Source organism: Crassostrea angulata, chromosome 5, assembly GCF_025612915.1.
Source record: "Crassostrea angulata isolate pt1a10 chromosome 5, ASM2561291v2, whole genome shotgun sequence".
NCBI classification, from domain to species: domain Eukaryota; kingdom Metazoa; phylum Mollusca; class Bivalvia; order Ostreida; family Ostreidae; genus Magallana; species Magallana angulata.
Genome location: NC_069115.1, coordinates 20,036,886 through 20,061,750, shown reverse-complemented (window position 1 = coordinate 20,061,750; position 24,865 = coordinate 20,036,886). Strand labels below are relative to the sequence as shown.

Genomic DNA, 24,865 nt, shown 5'->3' with positions numbered 1-24,865 from the left:
AAAATTGGTAACTTTTGAGAGAATTTTTAAAAAAAAGTAGGTTGGTAAATAAATATTTTTCTTATCCAAAAAATAAGATATATTTAATAGTAAAACTACATACAAGACATTTCAACAAATTATTTAAAGTAATTATTCAACTCCGTCTGAAAATAAGAAAAAAAAAATATTTTGAGTAGTCATTGAACAGTAAGAATTTCCGGCAGGTACAACTCGTATTGTTACAATGATCGACGTTGTATATGGAAACAGAAGCTAAAGGTCCAATGCTGACAATATAAGATATGGGTATTGAATACATTTAGTTTATCATACAGCATCATTGAAAATTGGACATCAGACTATGGACAGAATGTTTTCATGTTTTAGAACCTTTCAAATCTGCTTGGATCGGTATCGGATATCTCTTTTGGCATCCGTAGTAATTTTAATATGTTACTTTGTTTCAATTTGGGCCAATATTTATACAATAACAAACCAGAAACCAGAACTGCAATTATGACAATAACTGTTACAGCTATGGCAACAGCGGTTGTTGAAGAATTATCATTGATCTTCTGGGTGTCAGGAGTCTTCGCATTGTCTACAAATATATTGATGATATTTATATTATTAACAGTTTTTCCCTGATAATTTAGAAATAATCTATGTTTTTTAAATAGATTATGTCTCAGTGCTAGTGTTTTTTCCTTCAAAAAAGTTGTTCCAGGTTTGTTCCTTTTATTATGTTGACATTTTGAAAAAAAGAATATTTTGTATATATGTGTGCCCGATAAGAATAGAAATTGATATGCAGGGACTGAACTAGATATTTTATCACGATTATTGATTTACGATTATACATTGGCCTCTAGGGCCTATGATATTGGTCTAAGGTAAAATACACATTGATTGGTCCAGTGATAAATGAAAAAAAAACCCGCTTCCTATTCAAAAAGACATGCGCAGGTATTTATGATATACCACGTAAAATTAAGTTTTAAAAAAGTGGTCATTAGAGATATTTGAGTGGAATGATGCGACCACCATATTTTTATGTATAACGAGCATTTAAATAAATTAAGCAGAAAATATCGCACCTTTTGTGATTCCATAAAAATGAAGCCTCCAGGATATAAGAGTGGCTAAAATAAAAAAGAAATAGCTTACACTTAGCCTTACGCTTATACAACTATATTTATTTTTACAAAAAATGCACAATTTATGAATCTTTCTCTTTAATTTGAGTCATTTTTTTTCTTAGATAAAAATGAATACCTGAAACATCATGTGTATTCAGACTATCTTCAGGTTCGTATTTCAATGATAGGTTCCATTTTCCTTGAAGGAAATGAACGGATGTAAATGTCCAGTTGACTTTTTCAGATACATTATGTGTATTATCAGAGTCTTCTGGCCTTGGGGTCATAAGGTAGGACACAGTTCCCGAAGGTGACTCCAAAATCAAAGTAAAATCTCCTCTTCTTGATTCATACGAAAAATACACATCTATCTGAACCTTTTCTAGAGAACGTATTGTGCAGTTTTTACCAGTCTCTTTTATTGTACTGGTTAACTCTGAGATTGTTGTTTTAGACACATCCCGCGAATTGTTTCTATAATAAAACGGTAGGAAACTGTGATAATTTCAACCTTTAAATATCCTAGTTATATATGCTTATGATTATCCAAAATAAAGAATATGCTTACATGTTTTTGTTAACGTTCTTTGTTTCAGAGGCACAATACAGTTGTTGGTCTACTAGGGTCCAGGTCTTTGCGAGGGACACCATTGCTTCTGCATCCATCATTCCAAAACCGACAATCTGACTCACTAACATATGACATTTAAAGAAATAAACATGACGGGCTTTTGCACAATATAAACTGCTCGAAACATTCTTTAAAATAAGTTTTTTTGAATGCATCTTTTCTATCTACTTATACATTAGTCAAAATTTCTAACGCCCTAGCCAAGTGTTTGTATTATACTGTTCGTAATTCTAATTATTTTGACCATAACAATAATCAAATAAAAAGAATAAAAATAACAGCCTTTCATTTAAAAAACTCAATCACAATTATTTCAAGGGCTTTATAAAAAAATATCAAGACGGTACAGAAACCCTAAGATATTAAAATCACAACATTAATACCTCATACGTTCCCCAATTGCACTAATAATAACATCTGATAGAAATCCCATGATTTAACTTAAAACCTTAGTGGAATGTTATTTCATTTGTTTATGTAGTCTAGTTCTGCGAAATTCGGATGCTGAGGAGCTTTCTCAATCTTGAATTTATATCGTCCCGCTCATAAAGACCAATTATCTCGTCTAAAATGTACTGTGTTGTTGTCAAGCTGTACTGTATTAATCGGAAAGGTGAGTTACCCTAATGTAGCGGTAATGTTGACCTGCCGTTACATGACGTTTTGGCCTTCATGGTGAATCTTCAACTCTTCTGATTGCACTGAACTTTGTGTCAAGCCTTAGAACGATTAAGTGGTGTCTGTAAAAAATCTAGCGAACTGTGATGAAAATTATGAATACGAAAAAGGTGGTTTTTTTGTATATAGAACGTCATTTTTATAGGTCAAAAGTAAATACAGCGAAAAATGTGATAGGAAAAAAAACAATTCTGAACCGAGCTCAGTTTGGACCACCACGCCGACTGACCTTGAAGATTCTTGGGCAGACATATCGAACACGCATTCAACGCTTTTCAACAAAAACGGTCATGGTCGAGTAATTACTTACTCGATTACAATTTATTGACTGAACATTGTTGGGCATTTCAAAAAGCAGGCGATAGTGACAACGACCTAAATATTGATGTTAAACTTCAGTTTGTAAATAATAAAAAAAAAGTCGGACGTTAGAAATTTTCTCCAATATAAATAACTTTATGGAAAACAACCCAAAAGATAATTTACCATTAAACCCTGCTCCATTCTTTTGCCAAGGTTGTTTCTCAAAACCATCGTCAATGTTGTGTCGTTTACTTGTCTGCACAATCAGATGTTGAACATCTCGCCATGTGAGCGAAGGACTACCACGACAATGTCATTTGTATTCAAAGTAGTGAAAGCAGGACGATCAAAATCTATTATATTTATTAATTTCATTTGATTAAAACACTTGTCTTTGCAAATAATTTGGAAAATTATAATGTAAAATTAACAAGATTTTGTTTTGATAAATGCATGATGTTAAATAAATGACGTTATTATACTTTCATGTCAAATACTAATACTTAATTGGTTTAGAGGCAGTTTATTATCCGTTTTGTTACCCTGAGCAATACACATGGCAGACAACGGGTAACACAACGAATTGTTACATGCGCGAAAATTATGTGCGTACGGTTCGTAGTAGAATTCACGCCATTCTTAAAGGAAAAAAATGAAAGAGTAAAAACAGTAAATTTTTCTTTAGAATTAAGACATTCAGTATAATAAATTAAATAGTGCCTGTTTTGGAGGGTAGCAGTTGAAATTGACACCCCTCAAACACTATTGTCCAGGCACGTAACATCGTTTTTGAAAGAGGGGGGGGGGGGAGACTCATCCAAAAAATCTTGAAAAGAAAAAAGGACATTAGGAATTTTCCAAAATCTTCAAAATCCTTATGGGGGGGGGGGGGAGGGGTGAGTACTTATTAACTTCAATTTCAATCTTATACATGCTCCCAAAAGGGGGAGGGGGCAACTTCATGATAATTCAATTTTTTTAATGTAAATTTTTAAAGTTTTTTGCCGCGAGAAAAAGTGTGGGTGCCAGGCCCCCTCCCCCCCCCCCCCCCTTCGCTTCGCATCGGTTGACAGTGGTTTTATCTAGTGTGACAACAGTTTTCAACTGTTGCCCTGAGGCTCCCAAAGAGGCACTTATTATATATCATGTACATGTATTTATATATAAAAATGATATAAACGTATATGTAAACATCCGTCCTATTAAAAATTTTAAAGCACTTTTAGACACGCATAAAACTCAGAAAAGTTACAAAAACATAACAGGGCATCACAAAAAACCATGCTTTATGCTGTTTACAAGTAAAAGTCTATTAAAGAATCAGTCGCAAATAACGCAAGTATTATTACTTTGCTTGAAGAGCTAATGCCACAATTGCTGAAGCTTGTGGAGCCGAAAAAGACGTTCCCCGTAGGTTGCTGTTGCTGATACATGTAGAGTTCAGAGATGTGGAAGTCTGTAGGAATAAAAAAATTTAAAGAAAAAAAAAAAAGAATTGGTTAATATGCATCAGATTAATATCTCTGTCGTTTGCAAAAATCAATAATTATGAACGCAATATTAAAAATACGACTCTTTTAAACTATTTTTAAGGAACATCCACAACATTTGAAGAAATTTCGCTTACAAGTCTTTTTTTCTTCTTTGATATAAAAGGTTCTTGACTGCTTTCGACTTGAAAGTGACAGGGTTTTAAATTTATCATTATTCATAAAAACTAAAGTCTTATCTTTTAGTGTATAAGTTGTGTTCGAGTTTGGGATCTGTTACCGAATGTGGTACACAGATAGAGACCTGGTTTTGGCGATATAATCATGTTCATAGTTAATGAAAATCGGCTTGTTTTGACGTACCGGCATAAAATGAAAAACTGCAGGGATGTCAGGGACTCATAAGCAGATTAAAGTTTTCTAATATTACCAAATATCGTTCCGATATGCTTGAATATGTTGCAGAGAAAGCTGAAGCGCAAACTTCAGAATAAGGAGCTGCCTTTTGATCAATGCCTATACTCGTTATTGGAATTGTATAAAGATTGCTGACATAACCATCCGCGTTGCAGTTGTCATCTTTCCCGCCATTGCCTGCAGCAAATACATATACAACACCTTTTCCATTTCGTCCCTGAATTGAATTAAAAAAACATGATTAATTCTTTAAAAGAAAAGCAGTCCCCATTCGTTGACTATTTGTTCTATACCTATTATGAGTTTTTCATATAATCATATTGAACGTTTAATAATAACAACAATTATTAGATTATTATTTTCGGAAGATGGTTTATAAAGTTGAAATAGCTAATATCTTTTAGATGTGCATTTCTTCTCTTTTATATGGTAGTAAAAAAATATGATTTGAAAAAGATCTCAATAATTTCAATGGTGTTAAACAAATCAAAGACTATTTGCAGTAGGGATCTTATCAAATGAAGATCAGTTACGTTTATAATTTTTAATCGTAAAAAGTGAAAATGACATCAACAATAAAAATACTGTCAACATAAATTACATCTTAAATTTACCATATTTCAATAATGTGTTTTATTCCCTAATTGAAATCATTTCCCCGTGCTAAAATTTTGTTCAAATTCACATTTAGTAGATATATAAAACGCAAGAAAGTAATATAATCAGTTTCGTAGATACTTAGCGGAATATTGCAAAAATTAATTCTTATTAACTTCAAGTACCTAAAATAAAAAAAAAATAAGTTTGTTTTTCTCAAAAATATGAATACATTGAGATCACGAACGGGGTTACGACCCCAGACTTCCATATAGTTACAATCATAATTAAAACATTTCAAGTGTAAAATATTAATGAACTATGGTAATACTTTAGCTACTTTTATACACTGTCATGGTAAATATATATAACGAATGATTTAAATATATATGAAATAAAATCAGAGAAGAGATTTCTTTGGTGATACACTTGGGCAATGGAGGTAGCATGCATTGCGTCGAAAATTAAAATAACCCAATTTTTCTGCATTTTAAGCCACCTTCAGACCTGCATGAATCACCCAAAACATCATTTCCTTATTTGTTAGTTTAGTTGTAGGTTGATCTGTTTCATAATTGCATGTATTTAAAGTTATATTGATGTTAAAACAATTCTATACTTACCAATTTTACACCATCAACTAATGCACTCTCGCTAACACGTCCCAAACTATGATAATGCAATTTATCTGGGGGTCCCCAGCTGTTTGAGTATATATCTACCCTACTTAAATGATAACTGAGGGCTTTTGCTTTGGTAATGTCGGTGATTGGTACGTCCGAGCCAATTAATCTTACACCTACAAAGGATTAAGCATAGTTAAATCAAACCATAACTTCACTGGCGTTTTACATTCAAGAGAAATTTGTATTTGGTTCATGTACCTATAATTGTAGAAGCGTGAGCAACTCCAACTATACAAACGTCATTATTTGCTTCTGCTGCAATTAGTCCGGTAACTGATGTACCATGGCTAATTGAGGATAACGTAGACAATTAGCTTAAAACACAATTTCAGCTTTTATTAACACGCCTTCTCTCAATTCTTTCCATATGCTTGTTTTGTTCAATTACAAAATACCTAAAGTTTTATATTTACCTTTTGATGAAGTTTTTAACAATAATTGCCATGATTGAAAATATGAATTTGAAAGGCTATTAATAACTCTAATATGTAAAAAGTTTTTAAGTTATCTTTTATCATAAAAATCAAACTATATGTACATATACCTGTCAGTGATTCTATCTGGAGTGATATTTGAATCTAGATCTATAAAGTCATAACTGTGATAGGTATCCTAAAACGAAATAACAATAATAAAGTATTTTATTTAAGATTTTTAAAAATTTAATTTTTTTGTAATGTAGGAAGTGATATTTACATCATTTTAATATTTCTTACAATATTTTTTCTGAGGTCTGGATGGTCGACTTGGATGCCATCGTCTACAACAGCAATGGTAATTCCAGAGCCATTTAATCCGTGTCTCCAAGCCTCCGCTACTCTTGTGTTTGGAAAGACATCTTCGTTCTTTTGATGGATTAAAAAGATATATGTTTTTGCTTGATGAGTTCAAATAATATAGTTCTCTCATCTTTTAGGTTTCAAAATAGCAGTGATTTTCAGATGATCATTTTTTTATTTGAACTCAAGATAAGAGAATAAAAATCATATAACAGTACCAGGTTCCACATATTTGACCATTGAGGGTCATTTGTTCTTAGATGATACATGTGGAAATATTGCTTCTCTAAACTTTTGATCTACAGAAAAAAACAAAAAACAATAATTATTACATGTAACTTTAAGATTTCCCCGGTCTAATTTTTGTTCTCAGAAATGCCTTACATATATTCCATAACCAACGAATCTAAAAATACGGAAAAATCAAATAGCTAAGTAAACCTAAGTAAATGCTGAGTCTAAATCGTGTAATTTCGGACTTGCAAAATGTAGAAATTCATGTGCATTGACAAATTATGTGAATGGTTTTCTCCTTCTTTAATATTTGTATTCGACCAAATTGAATCCTTGCATCTTTAGCAATATAGAAACTAAAACAAACTAAAACAAATAACCAATCACAAAAAAAATATTGTACCCTATTTTCTGTTATATTCGCGGTCATCTAATGCTCGCTTTGGCGATTAATTTACATCGCAAATCATTTAATACGCAGAAATCAACCCAGGACCTCCATTATTGTCTATCAGATACTTTCAAATAGCAAGAATGACAGACGCAACTTAAAAATGTTATACATATTCCATACTTCGAAAAATTTTGTGACATGCACGCAAAAGACCAGTTATGCAGCAACATTTAGTAAATAACATATCTAATCTATAATATTTTCTCGAAGATTTTCGGGGCAATACAAAAATATGATAAGTGTACCTTATCCCTTAAATACTCGACAGGAAAGTAAATAGCCTGTTGTTAAGACAATAAGTAGTTTGACTCGATCCGACGGTGATACATCTGATGCCTTTCAGAGTTATGCGAGCTATGTTAGAAGGCCTTTAAAGTTGCGATAAGGGTACATGCTTTGTGATTTGGGTGATTTTCCATCGTCCTGATTGTAGCAACGCATTTACGAATAAGGTTATTATTATGGGGTCAACATATAATCTATTATATGTATTATTCAAAACTTGATTTCTATGGCCATATAAACTAATACTTCATACATATAATTTCAAATAGTTTTACTTTATACTTGTTCTTTTTTCAAATTCATTTTGGGTATTCTGAATCAGTTTTTACAACTTATTTCAAAACTAAGGCAAACGGTCTTGTTGTTTAGTATCAACAAAAAAGAAAAAAGAACTAGAGCAGAGCTCGTTGCAAAGCAACGAATAGGTCTTCAGTCGAAGCTGCGCGAGTTGAAATAAAGAGAATACAATTGTCAATGTAATGAAAAATAGACTTGTAAAACCGCGTCATTCGTTATTCCATGCATGGATATAATTTTAATCTTGAAAAATATGTTTTCTTTAACACAAAAGCTGGTAACTTACTTTTCTACATTATCTTTTAAGCGCGTATTTTAACGATTAGTTTTAATTGCATGTATTGTATATAATAACAGGCATTGCAGTAGTTTTCCAAGTTAGTTATCCCAAATTTCCCCTAGATAATACATTTTGGCCGATATAGCGATGCGTTTAGTGACGACACTATTTAAGGTCTTCCGCTGAGAGCGGAACACCTTACTATTATTCTGAAAAATTTTCAGAATTCTTTTTTCTTTTTTTTTTTTCTTTTAGACGCCAACTTTGATCCTTAATATCTCGCTCGTTTGTTCATCGATTATATTGAAATTTTCAGGTCTGATAACCTGCTGCGCGAAGTTGTCGTTGCATATTTTAGTTGATGAAAATCCTCATCCGGTTTTGAGTAATTCCCCTTTTAGTGAAATTTAACAACCTCTTTTGTCCGGTGGGTTTAACAATGACATGCAGAGTCTCAAAGATGGGCTGGTTTGAAAGCTGATACATTGAATTTGTGGAAGACATACTTTATTTGTTATTCAAATGCAAATAAAAAGAGTGGTATAGATGTTGAAACAAAGGTAAGAAAAAAAAAATGCAAAAAAATCGCATATTTTCCGTTTTAGTTTTCTACCTGATAATATTTTGTTATAAGATGTATTTTAAAAGTTCTTGGTTTTACCGAGACCTCTCATTCGGTATGCAGAAAAAGGGTCTGGCCCCTATAATTAGGGTGTTAGAGGCGTCAAATTTTTTTTTGTCAATAACCTGTAAAGGAATAATAATTTCTAATGCACTATTGAAGCAAAGTTGTAAAGAAATTAAAACCAAATTCTTCCGTACTATTCAATTTGATGTTTTCGTAATTTATAGTCAGTATTTGCAGAAACAATTGTTGTCAGTTCGGTCCATTTTTGTGGGGGTGTGAACGTTTAGGAAGTTATGAAAGGGCTTCTTGTAATGCACTAACTATTAAATGCAGCGCGTAAAGATGATTCCACATAAAATTCCCAAATGTTTTCATTAAAAGGCGCGCAGATTCAAGTAGTAATATGTCTTTGATATGGGATTTATAACGTATATTTATATTGTTTTCATTAAAATTTATTTCATTATATCAAGTTTGTGGGTGGAATGAAAACAGTTTCACATGTTATATGACATAAAGATTTACAATATTCAAGGTTTTCCCTCATTTTCAAGCAATGATCAGAAGGACTCTCAAAATAAGAAAATAGACGCAAAGTAAACTGCATTCACGGTACATGGTCATATTGTATGATGTGTCTCAAAAGTTCCAATTTTTGACTCGTCTACTATAACTGCGAAAAATTAATGAATTAGACATTTTATCGCGGAGCCTTGTAAATAAAATTTCCATTGGTCAGAATTGATTCCTTCGTCAGGGTCGGGGTAGGTATAAAAACCAATTTAATCGTTCAAAGTTTTGAATTGTCAACAATGATATAACATATCGAATGTTTTACAACGATTTATAAATCCATAATACAGTCATTTTTAATCGGTTGACGTGTGAGCATGATTGTGTATTATAAATTTAATACAAACGAAATCGTCCAGCAGATAGAGAAAACAAAACCCCATTGCATTTTAGTTCCTCCAGTTAACTTTCCAGACTGCATGTTATAATAAATTAATTATTTTTTGTTAATAATAATTCAACATCAATTATAAATTAGCAATGAATGTACACTCTAGTACACAATCTTGTTACGATGACAACCTCCTCCCCCCCCATCCCCGGTCATGATACCTATTTCTAAATCAGGATTACACACAAAATTATTCTTCAAAACCCCCTGTAAAATTTCCAGGATCTCCGCATATATACTAAAAGATTCATTGGCGCTTGCGTTCGATAAAAATGTGTGTAAAATGTTTGCCAATTGTCTTTATATCTTCATACCGGGTATAACCACAGTCCCAGTGTGTGAATAAAATGCGGCGAATCAAACTATAGACAACGTGTTAAGATCTGTTTTTGCTTATAAACATGTAGTGTAGTACTTCGTTTCTTTTACTCAGTTTATACATCTAACATGTTACCATGATCAGCTATCAATTTTCTGTATCACGTCACAAGTATAAAGCAGGTACGACGGAAGACCTAATCGTTTCTTGCAACAAACTCGTCTCTAGATGATGTTACAGTTGAACAGATCGAATCACGGGTTGCAGCTTATTAATGAAGCGTTTTATTGTCCGATTTGATGTCCCGCCCACTCTTACGCGATATTGATAATTCATTCCCTAATGCGAGCTATGACGTTTACTTTGTATCAAGACTGCAAAAATTAATCAAATCACCGCAAATTGACCAAGGGTTGTTCTTTCAATAATCACTTTTTGTGTTTTATGGTGTAAAGATTGATGTTTTAAACAGGTTCCCAAATTCGTTTATCAGCATCGTGCTTTAAAGATTAAATTCAATCATTCTTTATAATAATGCATCAATTTAATTTGTGGCATTATTTATTTTGTGGAGCTTAAATCAAAGGTATTACAGAAATTACATTTTATAGAACATAAATCGATCAATGGCACATTTTATTTTACAACTGACATGTGCCTTCAAACATACTAGTACATAAAAGTTTTTACGGTGCAAACTAGTAAAATTATAGACTGATTCCATGATTAATCTTATTTTGTAACTCAGTCTGTAGGAACATTAAATTACCTCAAAATTCATCAAATACTATTAATGTTGACGCTTTATTTTCCGCAGACTCTCTAAAACACGCTAACCGAGGATGGAGTGTAAATTCATCATCAGATCGAATCGCCATTTTACAGTTTTATACTTTTTTATTTTACGTAGCAGGTGACGATTTTTCAAAGGTTTTAGTACAGATTTATTGGAAGTAAATGAGTGCAGACATTTACTGAAACACGTCTAATGGATTTACAATGTATTAACTCGAATTTTCCCGTTGATCAATTTTGGTACAAATTTGGAACAAGCTAATAACTCATAATATTCCAAATTTGGTCCATTGTAAACGGTAACATAAAATATATTTGTTCACAGTTTCTGGACAGTTTTTTATTTACAATAATCTAAATAAGGTCATTCGATGAACAAAGAACAATTTGTGTTTGTTTAAACTATAATTTTTCATGTTTTCCCCATTAACATTGTTTACACATGTACATTAACATCGCCCTGTTTGTTCTCAAATGCCTTCAATATTTAACTAGCAAATTCAATTTTATTATAAGTTTTCTTTTCCTGACGTTCGTTTCTACGTGATATGTATTTAATAAACGGAGGATTTATAAAAAATACGCGAACCATAATGTTTGCTCCAAATCGCAAGTGTAGTACACACCAATTTTAAATATCATTACTCAACGCAATGCTGTATCGGCTGCAACGTATACTTTCAAGCGATATTTACGAATAGCTATACCTCCATGGGAAAGCAGAATCTCAAAACTTGTTTTTTTAGAAAGCACAGTTTAAATCAACCCAACAAAAACGAAGCAAAGACTTTCTATACATAAATTTTGTCATCTCGATTCATCGAAAAACATAACTATCATAATAACATTCCACTTAACAGGCCAAAGAACCAATTTCTCTGGTGGATATCTATTTGTAAGTTGTAAAAACATTGGTTGCAATTCAAAAAATCAGTATAACCAATGGAAACTGGATACCCAATTATCTCTCATTTCGCAAAATATCGTTTTTTAGCTTTTTAGCTTCTCTGTGAAATATTTATTGTAATAGCCTCATGGTAGCTATAATAAATTGTTATCGGCTTTGCTTGAATTTCTGATCGATGTAGTTTTGAATACACATGGTCAATAAGTGTAGCATTTTCTATAGTTGGGAAATCTACAGACTGATGATACCCATATTGTCCCATAAGTTTGAGAACTGAAACATCTGATGCAAATTAATTTTCATTAAAGTCTCCCATAACAACCTTGTCGTCTGTTTTGTTGTCTAACTCTTGTAAAAGCATTTCTAAATTCATTAAAAATTCATTAGAAATTTCTGGGAGGTGTAAACGGTCTGTAAAGAACAATATAGATAAAATGATTCATTGGATCTTCCAAACGAATACCATCAATGTTGTTTACAGGAAGCTGTTTTCTGATAATATTGCTATGCCAACGCTTTTTGATGTTTTTAACTTTTTGTACATGTCATCCACGTCGTCATAGGTTTGATATCTTGTAGGCTGGTCAAATTTGAAATTTTCTATATAGAATTTTTCTATGTCGTCAAAATTTGTCAACCATGTCTCGGTCAAGCATATCATATCTGCAACTGAAATTCTGGAATCGTGTACCATCTCATCGAAATGCTTGCGTAGGCTTTAAGCATTGTGAAGAACAATAGTTCTGTCCACTGTGTGATCCCTTGTACAATCATTGTCTCTGAAGAGATGCAGCATTTTAGACATTAGTACATTATCACTGGACACTGATATACTTAAACCTAGCACAGATGTAGCCCTACTTAGAGCAACATATGCCTGACCAGGAGAAAAAACTCTGTTTAAATCAAGAACTATTTCAGATGTTGTAAGTCCTTGCACTTTGTGTGTAGTACAAGCCCATGCTAATCGAAGGGGAAACTGATGTCTGATGAAAGTTTTATTTGTTGCTCTTCTTCAGTTCTATGAATCTGAACGACAAATCTTTCATCTTTTCTTATTCCGCATTTTTTTGCCAACAATGTGGTCGTCAAAGAAGACATTGATTGATTTAAGGTCTCCATTTGATTCTTTTTATAAATTCAGTGATTATTCCAATAACCCCATCTACAAGTTTATCTGATATATCAATATTTCAAATTAACATGACTCTTGCATTAACAGATAATACTAGCAAGCCGGACAAACCATCCCTTTTGTGTCGTACAAACGGTTTTTACCTTAAAGACATTTTTCCACTTGTTTTGTCCCTTTCAAAATCTTTTGCCAATATATCTCGTAAATCTGTGCAAAAACCCTTAGCCATCTTTAAATTATGTTCATTCAACTCATCGTTTGTTGCAAACACTTGTAAAGCATTTTCTTTTCCTACTAGAATACATAGTTTCAGGATATGCAAAACGTGTTCTTCTAATGTCCTGGTTTAAAGTTCTAGTACGTAGCGAATTGAAGTTTTTTGCAAAGGCTAGATCTTCTCTTTGACGCATTATTTCATCTAATTCTACAAGTTTGAAATACTCATTCCAAAAGTCACAAGGATAGGTAGCATTTTCTTCGTACAATATTTCATCTTTACTTTGCTTCACAGGTGGCAGTTGATAAAAGTCCCCAACGGCAAGAACTGATACACTACCAAAAGGACACTTATTTCTTTTAATTTGTATCAGCCTTTCATGTATATAATACAAATGTTTCTTGTAAACCATGGATACTTCATCTATGACAAGTATTTGCAAATTTTCCAACTTAGCACATAGTGGACTTTGCTCTCTCAGTGGTTCATATGGAATTGGCATGTACTTGTTCAAAGAAAACGCATGGTGGATTGTGCAACCACCTATATTGAATGCAGCTGTTCCTATAAATGCTGTCAACAATAATGTAGTTTCTACAATTTGTTTCACATGCTCTAATTTGTTAGATCCTTCTAAACAAACATAACTACTTTCGTAAAATGTTTGATACATGTCGAACCTTGGCGGCTTTAAATGTACTACTTGCCCTGAGGTAGATACAACTGAATAAGAGATTGATAATGTTTTTAGAGTTCTTTTTTGTATTGAACCTCGGATACCTAATAACAGCTGGATCATTTGTACATCTTTTTTTAACAAATCCTTTGTTATTCTGCAACATATAAACACCCTCGCGTTGTTTTTGGGGAATTTGTGACGTTGACAGAACTCTGTATTCAGAACAGAATGTAGCAAAACACATATTTGGAAAAGGTTCACAAACGGGTCTTTGTTGATAGTGATCAACAGTGGTCGTCATCCAAATGTCATCGTCATCGTACTGGTTCTCTGAATCACTGTCTTTCAATTCAGGGATCTGTGTTTTGTTTCTAGTCAATACAGAGAGAGGTTTGCTCAACCTTGTCGGGTTTTCTCCTACTGGAACGAATACCACTTTTCTCGAGCATTCTCTCATTCTCAGATTGCAAATTCGAAAAACAGCCTCCTGAGCACTGAACTCCCGATTAGATAAATTTGCCGATCCAATTTTTTTCATAGTTTCCTTTGCATTCATGTTTCCTTCAGAAGCTTCTATCTCTGTCTGTTTCAAAAGCATGCACATTTCTCTCTCAGCTTTTGATATATAGGACACAACATAGACAATACAACTGAAAGGATCAAGAACAAACTGTATGTCCATATTGGCATCCCAGTATTTAATTAGATATGGATTATACTGATTAATCCACTGTTCTTTGGGGGTTCTCTTAAGGACAATAGTTTGTTTCGCCGTCATCATCTGAAACGCTTCTTCATAGAGCGTGTGTGATTTTAAGATCTTTGAAAATGTCTGTTGTTGTTTTATCAACATCAAAATCATCGGCTTGAATTTTTTTCCAAAAATTCTGTAAAACAGTCCTTGCCTCTGATCTTTGTAGCTTTATTTTATCATCTGCAACTTCGACTTCAGCTTTTGATGTTTCCTCAGTTGGTGATGAAATGAATGTTTTGCTTGATGGCGTTCTGGAGAAATTAAATCGACATTCTTTACCACCTTTTCTACAAGACTTAAAATGGTTTTTACTGTGTTGCTGGACTTTGAGAACTGCATTGTGCAACTTTAAATCTTCCTCTTCGCTTGGAATGGAGCATGTTATATATTTGTCAATGAAATCACACACTGTCTGCTTTCCATCTTGCACTAAATTTGGGGCGTTTTGAACCCAGAACATACAATGCACATGTGGTGAACCCCTGTGCTAAAATTCTACTCGGTAAAAGTAGTCCTGAATTTTCCAGTAGGTTTTACGCTCAATTTACCATCGGATCTGTGTAAAATTTTAAGATATGATTTGTTTAGCTATTAACTATTATTTCGTAAAGAAAAAAATATGTATAACTTATCTTTTCAAATTGGGTATTTTTCTAAATTTGTAATTAGAGCTCTTCAACTACCCCAGCTGCTAGGTTAAAGGAAAAAAAATGAACAAATTAATGATTTTATTATTACTATGCTTGCATATTGCTGATATGTAGAGCTAGGTAGCTGCTACGATTCTGAATACAGCTCAAGAATATTCATTGTAATTAATTGGCTACTGTACAGTAAATCAGGTCCAGTACAAACATTATATTTAGCTATGTAGCTTCATTGACCTTCATTGCTTTATTTATCTACCTAAAGTGGGTTTATTTAGCTACTCAATCATACCTTTTTCCAAAATGGCATACTAAAAATTACACTCAGTTGCAGCGATGATTTTCAAACTTTGGAATGTCACAAGAGGCCAATAGGCCTAAACGGCCACCTGAGTACCATAGCCCATATGCAAACTTGTCGAGGAGTCATATATGCATTCAGTTAAGTTTCAAGTTGAAAAATTATGATATAGTAATGATGAGTACCTGCCTGAAATCTTTCAAAAATGATTCTGAAACCTATAATTCCAATTTAGTGAATAACTTACAGATCATAATAGAGTACATTACCTGACACTCAAAAATGTGCGATACTCTGATAGAAAATAATTTTCTCATATTTGTCAACTTTCAAATAAGTTTAATGTGAATATGTTTCCATAGATAAACTCAAACAAACTGGCTAGTATACGTGTTTTATCTAAAATAACCACCCATCCCCCATCCCAAGGGGCAGACAGATACTCTCAGAGTTTTCAAAAACCAGAAAATTCTATCAGTCATTCGGACTGATGACTTATCATGTTCTTCCAGTCTGGAGCAAATTCTATCATTCCAGATAAAACAGATATTTATGTTACAGTATTTTTTTAGTGTTATGTAATTACTTTAAAAAATATAAAGAGCTTTAATTACAAAAAAAAAAATCTAAAATATATAATATAGAATTAATTTGTTCTGTTTCTAAATAAATAACTCCAAAATATGCAATCTTTAATTTATTTCTGTTCCGTTTCTATTGATGACTCTTTACAATTTATTTTATCTTTCCTCGTTTTTATTCTGCTCCATTTCAGATATATGAGTAGTGTATGTGCCACAAACTCACGATTTTTAGCCGCTGTACTGGACTGGTTAATTTTCATTTAATCTTAATAAACGTTTGATCATATACAATCGAAAATTAATGGAATCAAAAGTAAGAGTTGATTCATGAAACGCCAATGATTGACCCTTCTCTATTATACGGAACAAGTCATGCCATTAACCTCGCTACATTTCAACAATGTCGTGCCGTTGTGGTTTAACCTATCTTCATACTTTTCTTTATTCTCAATCATCACATAGCATTTAGCCTCGTTCACACGGAAAAATGGTGGACATGATGCTATATTAGTGCAAGGTAAGCGATCAGAAGAAACTTTCATTTAAACACTCCCTAAAGCGTTTTGGAGATTACGACTAAAAGACAAAAAGGGTGCGTATAAACAGAAAATTTCCGGATTGTGAAAATGGAACTTACCGGTCACTCGGACCTGTAATATATGAAATTTTATCGGACATTTCGATTTTCTATCGGTTATGCCGGTAGTACCGGTAGTTTTCGGAAACCTTGAACTCTTCCCAACTATTGAAAGCTTTTCTTGTTATACACACTTCTCCTGTTCCATCATTTCAGTTCCAATCATTTTACATGTACTGCTTATCAGTGATTTTGGTTGTCCAATTACTACTTTACTATTAACGAGTCTATTTGTTTATTTAGAAAGTTTAAAAACTGTGTTTGTTTCAAATGATAAATATACTTGCATAACTTTGATCATACAACATCATAATTACATTACAATCAATGAATAATCACTCAATAGGACAAACACACGAAGATAACTCCATTATGGAGAAGCAAGTGAAGATCACTCTATTAACTGTAATACATGCATACAGGTGTGTGAGAGTAGAGAAAATAATTGTTAAACAATACATGCATTAACACTTTACATCAATTTTGGACCCACCCTAGAGCAAAAATATTTTATTTTATTTTAAAATTTACATTTTAAATAGAGGACTTCCTGGTTTACATACCGGTAATTATGAAGTCAGTTTTTCTTAAAGATTTGTGAGAGTAGAGGAGACGATTTTAAAACATTTTATGCATTAACAATATATAGCCATATTGCCCCCCCCCCCCTTTATGGCCTAAACCCCTGAGCCAGGGTTTCACAATTTAGGTAGAGGAGTTTGTGGTAATCATAACCATGCAATTTTTTAACCACATGTGTGAAAATGAAGAAGATTTTCTGAGAGTAAATACATTTTTACTATATGGTTATACATTTCCATGTATTGGCTCTGCACTAGAGCCTAAACCCCTGACCCAGGGGTCGTGAATTTCACAATTTAGGTAGAGAACTTCATGGGCATCATTGCCATGAATTTAGTTTTTCTTAAATAGATATTGGAATAGAGAAGAAGATTTCTTAAGAGTTAATACATTTATACTACATGTATATGGCCATATTTGTCTCACCCTAGAGCCTGAAACCCTGACGAGGGGTCATGAATTTCACAATATTGGTAGAGGGCTTAAGCTTCATGGACATCATAACCGTGCATTCTGTTTTTCCCTCACATGTGTGGGAGTAGAAAAGAAGAAAGTTGGCTTTTTTTTGCTGCATATTTGGCCCCACCTGTGATGCCCTGGTGGTAGAAGAGCCATGAATTGCACAATTTAGATTCGTCTTACCATATAGACTGATGATTTTGTAAATTGTTTGAAACAGCTGAAATAGGCTGGGGGTTGAGCCGCTGACAAAATTTAAGCTTTAGTAAACCCAACATAGCCTTAAAAAATTTACATCATATCCTGGCAGGATAAACCCTGCTATGTTCAAAAGGAATACTCAATCATCCTGACGTTTCCTTTTACCTTACTAGGATATAAAAGCAAACGTATGGCTGATGCAGACAAGATTACGGACTTAACAACTTAATATTTTTCAAAACGTACGAAAACGAAAAAAAAATGTGGAATATCGGAGATTATTTATATATATAGCGTTTTATTGAACGTTGTTCTAATTTATATCATATTAAATTATGTGAATACAATTTCAAGAATTATCTTTAACATGTGGTTGGTTTACTGACCGATCATCGGTCACTGCACTAAGTTCTGTGCAGTTCATAGCATGGCATGTAAAGAAGCAACATACGGACTTATAATCATTAAAAAAACCCCACCAAAAAACCGATTAAATGAATTTGTGATGACCACAAAATCTATTTCTTTTAAATTTCATAGCCATCGCCTGTCATTGCACACGTAAAACTTGTAGGTAAAATGTAAAATATTTGTGTCATTAGCGGATCCACGCTCGGTGACCCTCACTACATGTAAGGGATGAGTTATGAAACCATACACACAAAGCTTACGGGAAGGAATGCTTTAGAATGCAATTGCAGTTATGATATAACAATAGTTTTCATTTATACCATGAGCCTAAATATTAAAAGTGTTGGAGGTGAAAAGATTAAATTAAATCCCACTTCATGCTTTTTAAAGTTTGTTTTCATATATGAACTTTTAAATTATTAAATATCCATAAACGTGTTAAAAAAATTGCACACAGTAAAAGCATTTCTTTGATAATGTGTAGCATTCCAACTAGTCAGAATCAACGTTTATGCGTCTTTTTTTTTACTTTAAAGCACAAGCAGGTACCGTTTATTTGCCAGATTGCCACGAGTACTGGTCTACACGTATTACTTTTTACCCTCTTATTATGCAATACCAGAACACCAAACAGTTTTATGAGATTAATAAGATCACAAACAACATTTTTCCTAGCGGTACTCCTTTTGAAAAATTAACCGTTTTAGAGTTATAAAGCAAAGGATTTTGAGGGATCTAGATAGTGCTGAAACGAATACCATAAATCAGTATTCGAATATTCGTGAGTGCTATTCGATTCGTATTCGAATATTCGTAGACGTCATAAACAATGTATTAAGCATATATGATAGTTTGTATTACTAAGTAGGTGTTTGTGTAGACTGCTTAAACATGTCAGTTCCAAGTTGACATTTAATGCATGAGTATCCATTGAATTGGGTGCGCATTAAAAATGATTTAATTTTTAAGCAAATAATAATATACTGATTTTTAAAAAAAATTTCCATCAACTACAACCAAAAGATTTATTACTTGAATTTACTTCTTTAATAATATACTGCAGTCCTGACTCCTGGATGAGACCAATACGTAACTTTGTAAGTTAGTCCAAATATTTCCGCCATGTTTGATAGAGTATTAAACAGAAAACTGATAACGCTCATAACTCCGGAAATGTTCTGTTTATTTAAAAAAACAAAACAAATTATATCGAGGTATCTTTTTAAAAAAACTTTCGATGTACCTTTTGATATTAACTCTCCGTAGCTCACACTCGTTCAAACAGTTGAGCAATTTTTTTCTTCAGCGTCTGACATGAATTGAAAAATCCAGAGTGTTTGTCTCCGTTCAATTTAAACCCTGCTTTTACTTTCAAGGTAAACAAGCATGGTGGAAGAGTCTATTACTTGGTTAAGTAATAGACTCTACCAAGTATGGCTTTATATTTACTTTTGTTCCGAGTAAAATGAAATAACACGATGCTGCATAGTTTACAGTGCTTGATATGGGTGTTTAACATGTGATCGAATATTCGAATGCTAAATATACATTCGAATATTAGAAATTTACTATTCATTCGCGAATATTCGAACATTCGTTTCAGCACTAGATCTAGATCACTAATTTAAGGGGCCAGCCCCTTTTTTTATAATACCGAATGAAAGCCCTTGGTATTTTGCACAACTTTTGTTCTATATGTATTTAGGAAATATTTAGGACTAAAAAGTTATAGAGGAAAACCATGAGTAAAATGTAACATTTTTAAAAACAACAATTTCGTTTTCAGTTTGTTAATAGAATACGTAGGTTGATAAAAGTGGGAGGACAGCGCTAACGTGTCTACTTTGAAGATTTGTGATTTAAAACTTCTTTCTACCGACCATCTCGGAGCCTTTCCAGGTACACGAGACCCATTAAAATAATTTTAAAGGGAATAGCTCAAAACAGGAAGTACCGATCGCAAAAATGTTTTAGTCATAATGAGCTATTGACATTTCCAATGTACCCTGTAAATTTGAATGAAATCGGATAACAAACAAGCGATATGTTAAGGTTTAAAGAAACGTCTAGAAGAAAAAGAAGAAGAAAGATAATAATCAGCCTAAAAACATTTCTAAAAAACATTTTTAGTTTGTTATTTTGACTCACTATGTATTGCCTTTACACAGTAAATAAAAAAAAATCAGAGTAAAGGCAATTATATGAATTTTGAAATTTATATTATAGCTGAGGACATTTTTATATCTAATCTCATATTTTAAATATTACCCGATAAAATCTCTTCGCAGAGTCTTGCAGGTTCTTTTCTCCACCAAATTGTCTTATTTTCCATTCCTTGCATTTGATATGGAAATATTTGCTTGTTATCTAAAACGGAACATTAATAAACAATTTTGATGACTTTTAGGTTTAATCTCATGCAGGAAATAAGACAAACATTGATACATGGGTAAAATATTTCCTTGCTAGTTATTGGTTTGGTTAGAAAAGAAAATACCCTTCAGTTTTATTAAAAGGCAACACTCGAACACAAATCTATGAGATCATTTCAGTTTATTGCCAATTTTGTTTTCTAAAATAAATGTGAGTCAACTTTTCAGAATATTACAGAGAAGATATGGAAACAAATTATAAACAAATTTAAGAGTCTTTATGCTAATTCCATTTGTTACAAGAGGATCATGTGATGAAACATATTTCCGTATTCTTTAAAGGATCCAAATATGTAATGAAGATCAACATTGTGTGTATTTTGCAGATTTGATATAGTCATATTCAAATAACTTTATATCGATTTTGATCTTTGACTTCGACTAAGCATACTTTTATGTGAAGAAAAACTCAATCATCATGCATATGTTTAAAAATATATGTGCTAATGTGGTATATATAAATGCAGTCGATAATGAAAGTACCTTTCCAAGAAATGAGCATTCATATCTTTTACAAAAATCCACTACTGCTGATGCCGTGTCTGACTCAACTGCAAACTCTACTACACCAATGTCCTGGTGAAGTTGAGATGTTGAAATTCCTGCTGCCGATTTCTGTACAAGTGCAAATAAAGCATAACCCCAAATCGACGTAAACATTAAAGCACCCATGTTGTTATCAGTTGTACCCGTGCACATCCATACAATAAGGAAGTTTAAAAATAAAGAGAAATAACTAAAAACCAGTCATCCAGGGTGAAAAAGGACGATAACCCTTTTAATATGATGTTTCGTTTAAATGTATTGCACGGACGAAATATTACTGTGTACAGGGTTATTTTTACCTCGTGTAACTTACGCCCTTCTAACCTTGAAAATTTGCTTGGATACAGTTGTGTTGGAAGAAAGATCATTTGAAACGGAAAACAAATCGCACAGTATTGAATTCACTCGCTGACAACGAGAGCGAAAGGAGCAAAATAAAACGGGGTCAACCAGTTACCATAATATATTATTGTTTTCAATAAATATGTTTAATTCGATAAAACAATGCTAGAAAGCAGAGGTTTTCAGTCAAATTTTTTTCTCTACCGGCAATGCAAGCGCTTTTTTAAACATTAGTTGATAAGATTAATTATATACTATCTAATACTAGATCTTTCTGACCCAAAAATACTAATGGCTTTAGTTAATAGAAAAAAGGAATTTTGGGTAGAGAAGTGCACCCGCTTGCTAGTGAAGACGACTAATGTATAGGTCCGCTCAACGTGACTGGTAATTTATGAAGCTATTAGGTATCGGTGTGATGCTAGCGATTCTTAACAAGTGTTCCAATTGCTTATATCTTCAACGAAGAATTATCTACAACATTATTTTTAATCATACAGAGGAATAGGGATTTTTCCGTTATGAGCTTCCTTATCAAAATGATACAGCAAAGGATTATTCAAATGCTCGAAATACTTAACTCGTCATTTATTAATAATCATCCACCCTTTCTTGGGATTCGACGTACTTGCTTACAACTACATATCTATGTAGGTTCGTCAAATCTATTTCAAAATGGCGAATTTTTCCTATAGTTAATTTAATAAGTAGAAATTTATCCTCAAAAATGCTATTTTTATCTGTTTTTTTAATATAATCAAGTTTTTTTCTGTTTGTCATTTTGTAGAAGTTTGTATCATTTTATTTCTTAATCACTGACATTGTGTAAAAAGGTACGTAGTGCAAAATCCATACCGAAAATAAAAAAAAGAAGACAACTAATTATGTAAGAGCCAAACCAATACTGTTAAATCCTTAACAGGGCGTAGTGCAATACTTGGACAGCTTTAAAGGGTGGGGGTATATCAACATCATATTAACAGTAACTGTGAATTGCAAAAGCGCAACGAAAAGACAATTTTTAGGGGTAAAGGTCATCAACATTACTACATGTAGTTACTGGTTTTAAGCCAATATTATTGGTAAACCGCAAATCCTTGTCTAGGTGACTACGGCACTTTATCAAATATTCGCTTTTAAAACTATGCTTTCAAATAGATGAAAAATGATCGTAATTTGAGTTTAATTAATCCAACTTTTTATTATGCATTTCAAATACACGTTTAAAAAGCTGACTTGGATTTGTTTTGGTAATATGAACAACAATAGCAAATCGTCCTATTTACATGTTTAAAACTTGTTTTATATGAATCAACTCTAGTTTATTTTTCAAAGTTTCAAAAAAATTACTATCAGGTTCTTTTTATGGTCCATCTTAAAGTAAATTTTAATAGATATACATTTACTGAAGGAATATATATAAAACTTATTGTTTTCTGCACTTCGAAACAAATGCATTATAAAAATATAAAGATAGGGATTTTCGTCATTTTCTAATATGTGATAAGTTATATTTATTTACTTTTGTTTGTAAAATATGCTACACTTATCCGGTATGATATCATCAGGTTTATAGTAAGGGTCACCTTAAAATATCAAAATGCACTACTGGTTGCTATTTATTTCAGTATTACAGACGCAATTTTGTTCAATGACTTCTTTTTAACATAAGAAAAATAACCCCAAATACAGGATACCTCTGTAAACTTTTTATTAGTTATCATATTTATTATCACGCATTTAAACAAAGCTTCATTTTATCATAGCGTCGTATAAGCACAATTACAACTGTATTTTGTTTAGTGTTCAATGTGATTATTGGTATCGAAACAATCTATTTACGGGTTTAAAATTTTATAATATTATGCACTGTATATATTACCTAGAATAATAAGATTGTGCTAAATATGCGCAATAAAACTACAGCTCGTCACTTTAAATAATATCAATGCTAAAGGCAAATTGCCGAGCGAGTGAAGACGATCACTACTAGATGTAAAGTCAGGTTAACCGGAATTAATAACTAAATGAAAAGGTTTGGGAATCGGGGCATCAGTGACTTCATAACTGTAAAGTAATAATCCATTGGCATTCCCAATGGATTTACGGATGGTTTCAGGTAGGAAAGCAAACAATTTGATTATGTAAGTGCAACTAATGGCTAATTTGTTTTATATCATACCTTCTCTATATAACATTTTGTGAATTTTTTTTGGTTTAAACAGGTATGTGGATAATGTAGTATTTACCAGTATATTAGACGTAGTTTTTCTCTATGACTGGAAAAGGTTTGTACAATTTTGAAGATTTTATCAAGACTGAGTTACACGACAATGTAAAATGTACGTCCACACATGTGACATCTTTAGAATAAACTAAATCAAAATGTTTAGAGGTCTGCAGCTTATACATGTACAATCATTTCATTCATATCTTTTACAACTTTATGCTATTCTATGGCATGGGATTTTACGAAATGCTATGAGATTTCAATGCAATGCTGTGCAATTTGTATGCCATGCTATCAGAAATAAAAGCATTTAAAACCGAATTGATATCATTCTGTATCCTATGCAATGGTATGCTGTGGTATGATATGGCGAATGAGAATCTATGAGATTGTATGTTATCAAGATGCTAATGCTATGCTATGAGATTTTAATGATATGCTTTGCTATGGTGTATGTTGTAAAATATATGCTTGAACTGACTGTAAAGGGGTTGAAGAAGAGCGGCTATAAAAACAATCACAGTGCGGAAAGTACTGGCTGGAGTTAATTTTTTTTATTATATCTATTTCAAAATTAAGAATATGTAATTTCGCATGACAAGTACTGTAAATTCCTAATTAAACGCGAGGAATTAATATCCGCGTAAAATCGCTACGAGCCCGTCTCGCGAATTCTAAAATTTCGGTTTTAATTTTGGGAGACATGTAAACTACTTGAAACTATGATGAAATTTCGGCATTTGCGATTTTATGTTCTCGCGATTGGACTCGCGTAAAATAGGGAATCTACAGTAGTTTCCCAGCCGTATTTCATTACGCACATTTTCTTCTGATATAAATTAA

General features: G+C 32.5%; 1 protein-coding gene and 1 long non-coding RNA gene across 2 annotated transcripts; both read right to left on the bottom strand.

The window, feature by feature from the left end:
• Positions 1-46: 46 nt before the first annotated feature.
• LOC128184727 (uncharacterized) lies at positions 47-1,328 on the bottom strand. The gene is made up of 3 exons (XR_008243772.1): positions 1,258-1,328; positions 1,080-1,124; positions 47-583 (listed from the first exon to the last, which is right to left on the bottom strand). It is a non-coding gene; the product is annotated as an uncharacterized LOC128184727 (long non-coding RNA).
• A 5-nt stretch (positions 1,329-1,333) lies between these two features.
• Positions 1,334-6,932, bottom strand: LOC128185202 (neuroendocrine convertase 2-like; the record flags this gene model as incomplete). Its single annotated transcript, XM_052854859.1, has 10 exons — positions 6,921-6,932; positions 6,640-6,768; positions 6,468-6,535; positions 6,122-6,210; positions 5,861-6,036; positions 4,654-4,857; positions 4,083-4,189; positions 2,917-3,032; positions 1,690-1,813; positions 1,334-1,595 (listed from the first exon to the last, which is right to left on the bottom strand). Coding segments are annotated over exons 1-10 (1,287 nt in total), but the record flags the coding sequence as incomplete, so codon positions are not given.
• Positions 6,933-24,865: the final 17,933 nt, after the last annotated feature.